The following is a 12,530-nucleotide window of genomic DNA, read 5'->3' as shown; positions in this document are numbered from 1 at the left end:
AAAATGCCAAGAATATTGCATTTTCCCATGAACAAACCTCAGTAAAATGAGCCCATGAGGAAGCAATACTCATCATCTGCATATTAGTAGAGAAAGTTATATTCTTAATGCCATCCATGATCCATCTATTCTACCGAACACAATAAGTGCTTGTGTTATCATTGTTACTTTTATTTTACTTCTTTTTTTGTGATTTACTGCCTCTACAGTTGAAAGGAAAAGTAGAAAGCTAAAAAGCTATAAGGAAAGAACCATCATATTCCACTAAAAGCCTGCTTTAAATGATCAGTTTCATTTATTCTTGTCAAACTTAACATATACAAATAATATATGCATTTCAAGGGAGAAAACTTGTTACAAGTATAGGATTCTGCACTGTACACACAACAATTAAAATAGTTGGTGTTAAAAATGCATTTATGTGTTAACTCAGCTTTACAATAAATTAATAAACCAATGTCCACTTTCTGATTAGATCTTCATTAAACTAAAATTATGTCAAACTAAAACAGGGATCAGACTGGTAAGTTGAGAGTACTCTACAAGTCTGGATATGCTCTCACAACATCTATAATTGGAGCTCGGCATATAGGACATCTCCCACTACTCCACTGCAATTCATGAGCACACTTGAAACAGGTGCACATGTGCCCACATCTGATGAACATGAATAAGATATTAGTTGACATAACAAATATTAAAGCTAGGTGGACTTTTTTCTGTTCCAGGGAGAGCAACAATTATTTCACGAGTACCTGTACAAAAGTGAGTCCACCTGCATCTCATAGCAGATGCAGCAACTGCCTTTCCTAATAGTTTCCCAATTAGATGACTGTTTTGCTTCCCCTCCTTGACCTGCAATTTTTATTTTAGGATTACATATTTAATGATAATAAACCAGAAATTTTCAGTGTAACAAATAAATGTATGAACAGGGCAAGTTTGTTTATGCTCAAATTACCAGAATGGCATGCTGCAGATGAAACATCTTTCTTAATGGAGTATTGCAACTTCAGTTGCATGTTCATGCAACATTCTACTGATTTTCGAAGTTCTGACATCTCATGATGGAGCTGTTCCATATGCCCTCTTAAATCAAATATGAGTTCCATCTCCTATAACAATGGGGGGAGAAACATTATTTAATTAAACTAAAAAGTAAGGATCTTCACACAGTATTCACTACTAAGGTGCTGAAGAGAAACTGACCAGAGACTGATGTACTGTGGATGGTGAACCCTCTGCACTGTCTTGGTAGTAAGACCTAGTTACTTGAGGATGTTGTAATGACAGAGATGCAATATGGCCAGAATCACCACTGGCTTCATGATCTTGATACCAAATTCTAGATCTCAATGCAGATGGTAAAGGTAGTTGCAATGATGTTGATGCCACTTGATCAAAAGCGCCCCCCTCTTCATGATATTGATGCTCAATGTGATTCTCTTCTTCCTCTTCTGCATCCTCTTCTTGCCTTTGCCTTTGCAATTGGGAGATGATTATTTGTTCCATTGTGATCCGGAAATCACTAGAAAGAAGACCTGTCACACTTCTTCTGCATGGATTAAAAAAATATACATGAATCACTACAAAAAAAACAGTAGAATATTTTTTTATCTATGAAAGCCATAGCAAGAACTACAAAGGGTATTTTGCCCAAATAGTTACTAAGTCTAAGTTGGGCTTTTGACTTTGAAAAGATTGTATCCAAGTAATTAGAGAAAGAGACTTAAATGTATACTTTGAACTTGTAACAAACCTTATAATGAATTTAAGGAGAATTCAAAATTTTTAAATGTAGATCAATAATAACAAACCTTTCCTTTTAATTTGTAATATCTTAACAAGAAAAAAAAATCTTAAACTTAGGAAGGATTGTGTCCTCATTGTTCATGTGAGTTATCCATCTTTTTCATCATTTTTCATTTTCAAATTGTGAGTGCTAATCCAAAATATCCTACATCCATGATATGTTTGTGGCATATTTATGTTGAAACTGATTAACACTTGTACTTACCCTGGCCTAGTTGGGAAAGAGACATTAAGTTATTAGTCCTCGATAGAATCAACAAAGTGAAGTGGAGATTGCCAAAAATGGTGAATGAGCAGAAGGATGTTGGGCTCATTTGTGATCAAGAGATAGTAAATTGTTTTCCATTAATTAATAAACACTAGCTGCTTGAGAATTCTTTAAGGAACAGTAAAAACATGAAGACATTAGAGAGAGAGAGGAGAGAGAGAGAAAGAGAGACTTCAAATACCTTTGAAGAAGATCTTGAAGCTCCAAATTTTCTGAATCATTCTCATGTATTTCCTGGTATGGCGCTGCTTGTCTGTCACTTTCCCCATCCGTCGGTGGATCACTTAGCAAGGTTTCATCAGCGGATCCTACAACCTGGTGTTCATCAACTTCTGATTCTTGTATTACTATATTCCCTTCCCAACCATGTGACATCGTTGCTGTGTTTACACTCTGTTTCTGTTCAATATTGCTAACTGCTAAGCTTGCATCGTTCCCAGTGGCATCTGAACTTTGATCAGCTTCTTCTTGTTGACCTGCACTTCTAGATGATGTTGACAACAGGGATTTGTTTTTCTGGCAACGTGCTTGTCTGCAACCTTCCTGATCTCTATATGAATTGGAAGTATCATTTAGCCAGGTTCCATTAGTGGATCCTACCATTTGCTCTCTATCAGAGTTTGGCTCTTCTATTACTATATTCTGTTCCAAATTATTGGAAGTTGTTGCTGTCTTTAAATTTCCTTGCTGCTCAAGATTGCTTACTGCTGAGCTTGTCTCTTGCCAGGGAGCTTCTGAACTTTGATCGACTTCTTGTTGATTCACACTCACAGAGGGTGTTGGTAAAAGGGCTCTGCTTTCCTGATTGGTTGTAGGTACTTCCTGATGATGAATTTCTTCAATCAGGAGATGATTAGAAATACCAGAATGCTCTGAATCCAATGAGTTATTTGGAATCTGTGAATTAGAGCTTCTCAAGTTATCTCCTCGATTGGCAAGCACCCCACCATTCCACTCAGTTCTTGGATTAAATCTTTCCCTGGTTCAATAACGGCCCCATATTAATGGTGGAAGTGTACTACTAAGTCACTTACGAACCAAAAGAAAAGGTTGTTTCAATATAAAGCAAATAACCTATATATCCTATACAAGTTGCATCACAGAAAGTAGAAAGAACTAGAATGTGATGAGTGGTTCTTGTGCAGCCTAATTCAATAATATGAGTTGTTACTATGGTTTCCAATGACATACTTATATTTATCCATTAATATTTAATCTGACGGGTGAATTTCTACATTCCTTTATTCCTTTTTAGTTCCCAGTAGAGATAATTCAGTGAGAGCAAGTGGCCCAGTAAAAAATAACATTAGGTTCAATAGCAAGAAGAACATGAATATCTATTTAAAGGAACTTAAGGGTAGGATGAACTGTATTTAACCAGAAATTGCTGTTATTTATCATCCAAGGTTGGAAGGCTTCATGAACCAAACATGATGAGCCACCATGTACTCAATTAAACCTGTATATTTCCCAAATAAACCTTGTTCATGTTCCCACTAATTTTTGAGCTTAGGACTTGGCCTGACAATTAGACACCCCTAATTGGGACCATTCCATAGTTGAATTTCTTTTCCATGATTGTAGCTGATTTTTCTTAATTATTAAGAGGAAAATACAAGTCAGATAGCTTCTTTATATGATTTATCTTATTTTTAGCCCTGGAAAGCTTTGGGTGGATCATAGGTATTGATTTTAGTTATTGATCCATCAATACAAAAGAACTAGATATTGTGCTTATTTACAATTACTGTCCATGCTATAACTCAAGTTGCAGATCTACCTTAGTCCCATAAAGGGAATTAAAACCCATGGCTTAATTAAATTGTGCAGTATCTCTTTTTTGTTTTTTTGGTAGTTAATAATAAAGAATTTTCGTTTATTTAAGAAAAAAAATCCTGCTATCAACAGCTGTAGATGGTAGGATACAGAATGTCAGAAACAACTAGGGGACCCAATGGATTGGGCCAAATGTTCAATTCAATTGTTCATATTGGCCATGTCCCCCTACCTTGTATTGGTGGCTTTTGCAAATAATATTAACCATTCCAAATTTTATATTTTTAATAAAACTTACCTATAAAAATTAGGTTATTTTGCATTCGTAAAAAAAAAGGTTATTTTGCATAAGTGGCCCAATCCTATCTAGGGCAGAATTTTTTTCTATGAAAAGAGCATAGTGAGAGGAAGTTGAAGACTCTTTTAAGCTCAAAAATAATTTGCCGCATGTAAGACTCCTAGGTTGTTTAGGGAAGCTTATAATTTTATAAACTAGCACGCCTGCTTCATATTACCATGAAAGAAGAACTAGAGGATGTAAATCTCTTGCACAATCAGTTTGTAAATGTTACACCACAAGATCATTGCACATTTTCACTAATAATTTTGCATATAAACAGGGTGTAAAATCAGTACCTCAAGATATGTTTCTGTTGTACTATATATACTGGTCTTAATTTTCAATGTCAATTCTTCAGATCTTTATCCTTTTCATTTATTGAGATTGTAATCTGTTTTGTTGGTGCTTTGAATTCCAGCTTAATCCGATCTGAATTAAGTTGAGAAAAACCTGAAGGCAAAATTTCATAGTGGTCAATGGTGGGTTACAGGCTTGGGCCACACTAGGGGTGCAGGGGTAGAGGCTCAGTATGGACTAATAGTTGCTTAGATGATTCATAGGAAGGACTTGCTAGCTTGACAAGTCACATGTCCATGGGTTCTTTTGTTTTGGGAGAATGACGGTTCAGCCCAGGGTCAGAATTTTTAGGTCCAAAGTACAGTTGGAGTGGGTGCCAGCTCGAAATGGGTGTATAGAGTGTGGGTTTTTGACATTTTGAATGTTTATATCTCTGCAGTGGAATTCAGAAATCTGCATTGGGCCTGTCCGTACTTTTCCAATTTTTTTTTACCTGCGTCTCTCTTCCAATTTAATGGGGGCCAACCTGGTTAGGGCTTTCTCATATCACAAGCCATCTTGTCTCTTGAGAGTCAAGAAAAGAAGGAAGGCGGGATTGTGTGAGATAGTTCGACAGAGTAAGGGTGGTTCGGGTGTATTGGGAGTCATGGTTTGGTGAGGGAGGTATCAAGGTAGTAAACACTATGACTATAATCTCTACTGTTATATAGTGGAGTTCTTCTCCTCTAATGCCCATGGATGTAGGCTATAAGCCAACCCACGTAAATGTTTGCGTCTGCTTTGAGTTATATTCTGTGTTTTTTTCCCTTGTATTCTCTACTTGTCAATCTTTTATAGTTCCTACTTCCTAGAGGATTGTTCATTCTGCAACATAATTAATTCCTATCATAAACATAATTCGCCTTCCTATTCATTTAACAATTAGAGTATGCAAAACATGTGTAGAATCCTAGTCAGACACAAAATAGAACTCAAACCAAATGTAGATTGAGTGGTCTTTTCAAGACTTCTGTTGAAACAAAAGTTAAAATAACATTAGTTGTACCTTAGAAACCTGATGGGAGTTCTCCGCTGCATTTGGTTCCGTTCAGATGCTTGTGGATCTGGATGCCTTTGATCTTGACCCGCAACTTCACGTAGGCATCTGAGTCTGAGTAATGACTAAACATGTAGTGACATACAAGAAGTCATTATAATATAATGTCCAAAGGGAAGAAAAACGATTGTCAAAAGAGAAGTAAGGGCCCATTTGATTCACGGGAATAGGGTCTTGAATGGGAATGGGAATGGCAGAATTCCAATTATTTGGTTGGACGGAATTAGAATCCCATTCCCATTCATTTGAGGTTGAGGGAATGGCAATTCCAATTCCTCCCCTCCCTTGGGACTTGGGAGTTGGGAATGAAATGCCATGTCAGCTGATTCCAATTCCAATTCCAATTCCTGTCGAAACCAAACAGACAATGGGAATTGATCATTCCAGTTCGGAGGAATTTAAATTCCGATTCCAATTCCAATGCGAATCAAACGAAACGGACCCTAAGCAGTTCAGTTCTGTTCACCTGAATGCGGCCCCGTTGTGGGAACCTTGATACTGCACGGCGCTCAACCAGCCTGGTAAGCTCCCTTTGCCTCTCGCGCTCCATATGCATGAGCAGATCAACAATCGCTTTGCGCCCTCTCACCCGAGGACGATTTCTGGCACATGGAAATCTCAATTGTTCTCTTCGTTCTGACGCAGCAGAGTGTTCATGAGGTGGTGGTGGTGGTTCAATGATGTTTGAATGCTCCCCATCATTTTCATCGCTCCAGTATGTGGCTGAACTCTGGGTCCAATTCCCAGAAGTTAACCTTCTTATGATATCTGCCACTCTAACCCTCTCGCTTCCTCTTCCATGGTGGCCCTGTGATGATGAGGGTAAATCACATGGAGCTGCCAGCTCAGACTCCGAATCCGCGTATGAATCCTCAGGAATATATCGTTCATCAGCAGAATCACAAAATTCAGAGCCGACGATAGAGGGTTCTTCCGCATATGAAGAAGCATTCTCAACATGGCTGCTCATTATGGAGCTGGTCCTGCTGATCGAATTTATGCAACAAGGTTGGTTCCTGGGTCTCGATCTTGCTTCTGCCTCAAACTCTTTCCACATTTGAACAAGGGAAGAAGCCCGCAGATTTGGGACATCAATGGAAGAAGTATCTGATGGAGCAGGAGAGGATTCTCTTAGGAATGCTGATTGCCTTGTGGAGACAGGGTGTGAATTGGAGAGAGCCAACAGCTCTGCCTCATACCTCTGCCTCTCAATCGTGGTTATCATTTCTCGGGCCTGTTGAGCAGCCCACTGATCAAGTAGCCGTGACTGCCTTCGTCTCATGGCCGAAGATTCTACTCTCATATCCTCCCTACTGCTCGCCCGCCGGAAATTGTGCACGTTCCTCTCATTGTCTCTGCCCCAACGATCCCGATTCTCGACCAGATACTGAGAGTTCTCATTGGAAACAACTTCAGAATCTCTTTGACCAGGGAGGGAAATGCGGGTATGGATATGATCGTTGACGAATTCTTTGAGGTTCTTCTGGAAAGCTGCTTGGGATCTGGCATTGTTTTCTCTTTCTCTGTCTGTGCGTCTTCGGTTGTGATCCCTCAGAACACAACCAAAAGGCGATGAAGAAACCTCAACGTGAGAAGAAGCCATTGGAATCCAAACTATCAATATCAGTTCTTTCTCAGCTCAATATCTTCTTAGCCAGGCAATTCGACCAGACTACAATGGACCCAATTGAAGCAAGAGTGGAGAGTTGGAGAACATAAATACCCAAAACCCATCTTCTCTTCAATTCAATCTTTCCTTGTGCAAACCAGTCCAGTCTGGCAGGAATAGACGCATCACGCCTTTGAAGTTGAAGGGTTGACGGATGACAAACAGAAACACCCACAACTTCTCTGTCTCTCTTTCCCTATATTTAGGGACCTCCTACAAGGCTGAGAAACCATACGTGGGGAGAACAACAACCTATAAATCTATAAGCACAAAAACAGAGGGGAAATTCTCTGGTTAAGAAAAACGAAGGAGTTTTTTCAGGAAGTTGAGCCGTAAACCGCACATTTAGCTCATACCCATTTGCCCATATTTAGCAATCGATCAAACAAACCACTCAAGATGGAGGGAGAGAGAGGCAGAGAGAGAGAGAGAGAGATTTCTGTTAAAACCCAGAACGCACGAGAGATGGGATTTTCGGGAATTCACTAAGAACGCGGAAAATATGAAAATTCAAAAACGAAAAAATTCTGACCTTCTGGGAAGTTGTGGTTGGAGCTACGCAACCTGTCGTTAGTACGAGAACAGTCACATATAAGATTTCGGAGAAGAAAAATCTTAGATAGGAAGAAAGATAATCTAGGTTTCATTCACACCAGTGCGTTTGGTGAGAAGAAAGAGAGGGAGAGACGTTAGTTTTTAACCGTTGGAGTATGGAGCGTGGATGCGACCATCATCCATATAACTTAAGCGAAGGTTAGCGGAAAAGCAAATTCATTGCGGTCTGGTCTACTTCTACTTCTGGTCTTCTACACACAGACTCATCAGACTCTAGACTACGTTTTTATTCTTCATTGATTTTATATTTTTATTATGTATTTTTTACCCGCTCCTTTCCTCGCTTTATTAGCTTCCTTTATCTTTGTTTAATATCTGATGTTTATTAATTATTTTTTTGAATGAGTGTTAATTAATTAATTAATTTTTTAATCTTTGCACAAATAAACCGGTTCGACCACATGAAAGGGAAAGCCCACCAAGGCCCAGCAAATGTATGTTGTGGTGCCTAAGGCTAAGTTTGGGAGTATTAAAATTGGGTCAGGATCACACCAATAAGTACTTATTTGTATTTGGGAATAAACACTTATAAGAAGTTCAAATTTGAACATTTTTAAGTATTTAGTTTCTTTGGCCATCACGTTATTTTGAAAATACCTATACTACCCCTGTTTGAAATAAATGTTTTTTTACTAAACGCTCATAAATACTTAATAGAATAATCAGCACTTGCTCAATAAGCATTTATTTTTCAAATAAACACTCCCAGACTCCACTTAAGGTCCATTATCAATCCAAGCCTTCATTTCTCATATCCATATCTTATTTCTCATTAAACCAAGAAACCCTGAAAATTTAAATATCTGTTATCCCTGGGTGGGGTAATTCCATCCAAGGTTCAGACCCTTTATTCCTTGAAAAGCTGAATTCAAAAAAAAAAAAAAAGTTATTATACAGTTTGCAAAACCCCCATGATCCCCCAAGTGGGACCCCTTAAATGTTGGGGACTGGTCGTCCATTAGATTTATTAATCAACGGCTTAAGGATTGAGCTATGTTTCTCCTTCTCCATCTTTAGTTCATGCCTTTTCGAGTAACACTAAAGTTCCTATCTTCTTTCTTTTCAAGTTTGCTCCCAAAATAGTAGCACACTCCCCATCTGTCTTGGTATATATCTATTACTATCTTATAAGCAAAGCAAACCCACACTTTTAGAGTCATAACTAGTAAGACTTGACTCATTGTTTTCTTAGAATATTTTTTCATAATTGACCATAAATAAAAAAAAAACCCTCGAAACAAGATAGATGGGACTATTTTTATAATTTTCATTAATAAAACTTATGTCAAATAGTGCACGTGATACTTTCTACAATTCTAGTAATTAATGTATTATTATTATTATTATTATATAATGCATGCATGTGTTCTCCTTTGGTATTTCAGCCTTAGCAGAGACTATAAGGGGTCTGAAGCGATATTTGCATATGAAAGAGGGAAAGAGGGTAGAGATGCAAATAAATGAACTAAAAATCTGAGGTGATTGTGGTATTGATGTGAGGTCAAGGCAACCGTATTAATATATTTTATAAAGGTATATAATAAAGTTGAGCTGCTGAGACTGAGACCATCAGGCTGGTTTTTCTCTAGCCCACATGGCCAGATCCTTCCTTTTCTCATCAGAAAAAGGTGTGATTTTTCAAACTTGCCATGTTTACAAGTCATTCGCATTCTAAACTTGATTCTCTAACAAAAACTTTCAACTAGCTCATTGCCATTCAATTTATAACTGAAAATTAAATAAGTTACTACATGAATTAATTATTGTATCATTGTATATATGATCAGTTAATCAGTTGATCAGGTAATCAGTTCTATTTTACTCCAGAATTATTATTTTGCCAAAAACTATTGATTTGGTCAGCAAATCATCGACTCGGGCGATTGAACCGTTCAAATCATCTAATGGTTTTGATCATTTTTTTTTAATTTTTTCTGTTAGAATGGGTCATCTGTTTGATTCAAACAATCAAACCGTTTGTTCTGGAAACCTGATCTCTGACTGGTTTATTGTCCGGTTCGATTTAAAAATACCTTGGTTATTATTATATTGTAAAATTGTCCCTATGCTAAGGATGGGACCATTACCCAGTTATATGTAATATTTTTTATGAACAAAAAACTATGAAAATGAATGGATTATTAAGGAAATGGACCAGAAACCCATGACAAATTATCCTTACAGAAAGAAAAAGAAGTAAGTATTAAGGTAGTAGAGTAGAACATGTATACTACCGGACCGGACCTGGCCAGGCCGGGCAAGGGTTGAATTAACTTATATCAAAATTCATAAAGTCATTCTTAATTGATGCCTGTATGGGAAGGCTTTCATGCAGCAGATTCTGGAATTACAAGAGCCAATGAATCTGAAAAAAAGGGCAAGCATTGTTTGGTAAAAATCCGGAAAGCTAAAAAAAAAGACTTCCATGAGTCACAAAATCAATTTTTCTGATGAAACTATCATAAGTAACTAACTTCGCTGAAACATCAGAAACAGCTCAGTCAATGCAGCTCCATCACTGTAGAGGCCCTTCCAAACAGGTTGTAAGTTTAGGCTTAAAACTAATAGGCCTAACTCTTGAAGCCGGGCTGGGCCGCTGGGTTTGGACAGAACATGGAGCCCATTGCCAGTCCTGCTTGGGGTATTGACCAATCTGTCCTTAACCCAATGTTATTATAATGGCAAACCATTTAAATTAAGCCATCTACAATTTTAAAATTTTCATGTGCTTTGAATTCATACAATGGCCCACCATTAAAATTAAAAAACAACGGTAACAACTGTGCTTCCACTTGTGTTGACATTTGGATGGTGTTCCTTTTCTTGACAAAGAACTCAGACGCTAAAGCTTTGGAGGCAATCATTGTTCATCATGTTAGCGTTTAAGTAACACAGTATCCATTTGAAACGGCTTTCACACCGTGGCTTTTGGCTTTGGGAGGTGGGAAAGCCTATAAGCAATGTTAATTTGATAAAATTTCTTGAAAGCAGATGAACCAACTCGGCTATCAGAACTCAGAATCTAATTCCTCCCAATAAAAGGGCCCACAATTTATTTAGCGCGAGCCCTTACGCATGGCGGTATATCACCTTCACCAGTATCTTTCCAGGACAGCTGTGTTGAATTGAAAGCCTCCAAAGTGTTAAAAGAGCCATCATGTTATTCCTTCACGCATCGGGACTTAAAAGCTTGGGGAAAACGAATTTATATCTGCAGTTCTGCACCCCATATAAGGCGCCCCACAGAACATCTCAACCGTGTATTTGAAATATCTCCGACTGACAATTTTAGGAAATGTTTTGTTGAGATGTACACGTGTGGTGCAGATATAATCTCGCCAAAAAGGTCTATTCAAACTGTTTTTCATTTCAGAGGTATGTACATTGGATGAAGGGAGCATGCGATGAATCACCTAGGCCCCGTTTTTTTTGATAAAGAAGAGGGAGGGTAAGTTGGTAAATGGAAAAGTATTTCCGTTAATCAGGAATAACGATGAATCCTATGAGTAAATACATTTTTCATAGATATTATTTATCCCAATAAGTGATATTCATATTGTATTTAGATAAAAGAATTTTCTCAAGTGAATATTCATAATTATAAATTTTATAATAAAAAAGCCTTTTTAAAATAAATATACCTGATTAAATTTCATGAAAAACAATACATACAATCACATCTATTTAAATTGATTTTATCAAGTAAGTGCAATTACCTAAATAAATCAATTATCAAGGACCCTACGAGTGAGTCGGTCAAGTTAGGGATAGTGGTTAATGTGAATGATCTTGTTTTGAAAACAACTGCAATCATGAATTCTAAAACGAGTGAAAGATGTAGGATTCCACTTAAAAAAGTATGGCCTTGGCTCCAGGTGGGAGGGCGGAGAAGAAAAAGGAGACAACAAATGAAAGATTTTCTCATTTCTCGTGGTCAAAGGCATGATACCCATTACACAAATCTAACAATGACAATTTTTTATTTTGCTCCGGATCTATTCTGCAATCTTAACCGTTACAAAAGTTGCAACTGCCATGTGCACATATTGTTTCATGTACATTCAATTTTTATGGCAGATTTAAGGCCGTATTTGGAATCATGGGCATTTATTGAATAAATGTTGTTATATAGGTGCTATTTTAGCATTTCCCCCATTATGTGGATCGGTATACATAAAAACTTGTAAAAGTAAGTATTGATTTATGTGCGCACCTTCAATAGGTAAGCGTGTTTATTCACTATTTTGTTGATGTGGTGCTTAATGGCGCCTAAGTATCAATAAATGAGTTCATTATTGCTTTTCCAGTTTTACAAACAAATAAAATGCAAACATTTGGTAAATAAATGTCCACGGTTTCAAACACATACTAAGTCTCTCTTTAACTATTTCTTATTTTGACAAAAAATTAAAAAAGAATCATCTTCACACTATGAGTATGGTGTTTGGGTTAGTGCTCCCGATTTTGTAAATGACAACCAAAAAATACTATTTTAATATTGAAAAAACCTATGATGCCGAAAATACATTATATATATAAAAAAGACTTTTAACCAATCAAACCCTCTATAAATTTTGATGACAACCCACCCAATTGTTTAGTGGGTACTACTTTTATGATGCTGGTTGATTGTTTGAAGTTTTTTTTTTGGGTATTA

At 37.2% G+C, this 12,530-nt stretch overlaps 1 protein-coding gene across 1 annotated transcript; it reads right to left on the bottom strand.

Moving 5' to 3' along the window:
• Positions 1-259: 259 nt before the first annotated feature.
• LOC148846654 (uncharacterized) lies at positions 260-7,987 on the bottom strand. Its single transcript, XM_088953052.1, has 7 exons — positions 6,056-7,987; positions 5,539-5,654; positions 2,262-3,059; positions 1,210-1,555; positions 962-1,115; positions 756-855; positions 260-657 (listed from the first exon to the last, which is right to left on the bottom strand). Exons 1-7 carry the CDS (start codon positions 7,190-7,192, stop codon positions 540-542), a joined length of 2,769 nt encoding a protein of 922 aa, XP_088809178.1. The 5' UTR covers positions 7,193-7,987; the 3' UTR covers positions 260-539.
• Positions 7,988-12,530: the final 4,543 nt, after the last annotated feature.

The sequence above is a fragment of the Nelumbo lutea genome, chromosome 7 (assembly GCF_056320005.1).
Source record: "Nelumbo lutea isolate HS-2025 chromosome 7, American lotus-T2T, whole genome shotgun sequence".
Classification (NCBI taxonomy): Eukaryota; Viridiplantae; Streptophyta; class Magnoliopsida; order Proteales; family Nelumbonaceae; genus Nelumbo; species Nelumbo lutea.
The sequence above is the reverse complement of the archived record's forward strand: the minus strand, read 5'-3'. Positions and strand labels throughout refer to the sequence as shown.

Excerpts from the sequence above, each read along its gene's own strand:
- LOC148846654 (XM_088953052.1), bottom strand. The coding sequence starts at position 7,192 with ATGGCTTCTTCTCACGTTGAGGTTTCTTCATCGCCTTTTGGTTGTGTT. Across the intron at positions 856-961 it reads ATCTGCAGCATGCCATTCTG|GTCAAGGAGGGGAAGCAAAA; the intron begins GTAATTTGAGCA and ends TAAAAATTGCAG. Across the intron at positions 658-755 it reads GTGGACTCACTTTTGTACAG|ATGTGGGCACATGTGCACCT; the intron begins GTACTCGTGAAA and ends CATGTTCATCAG.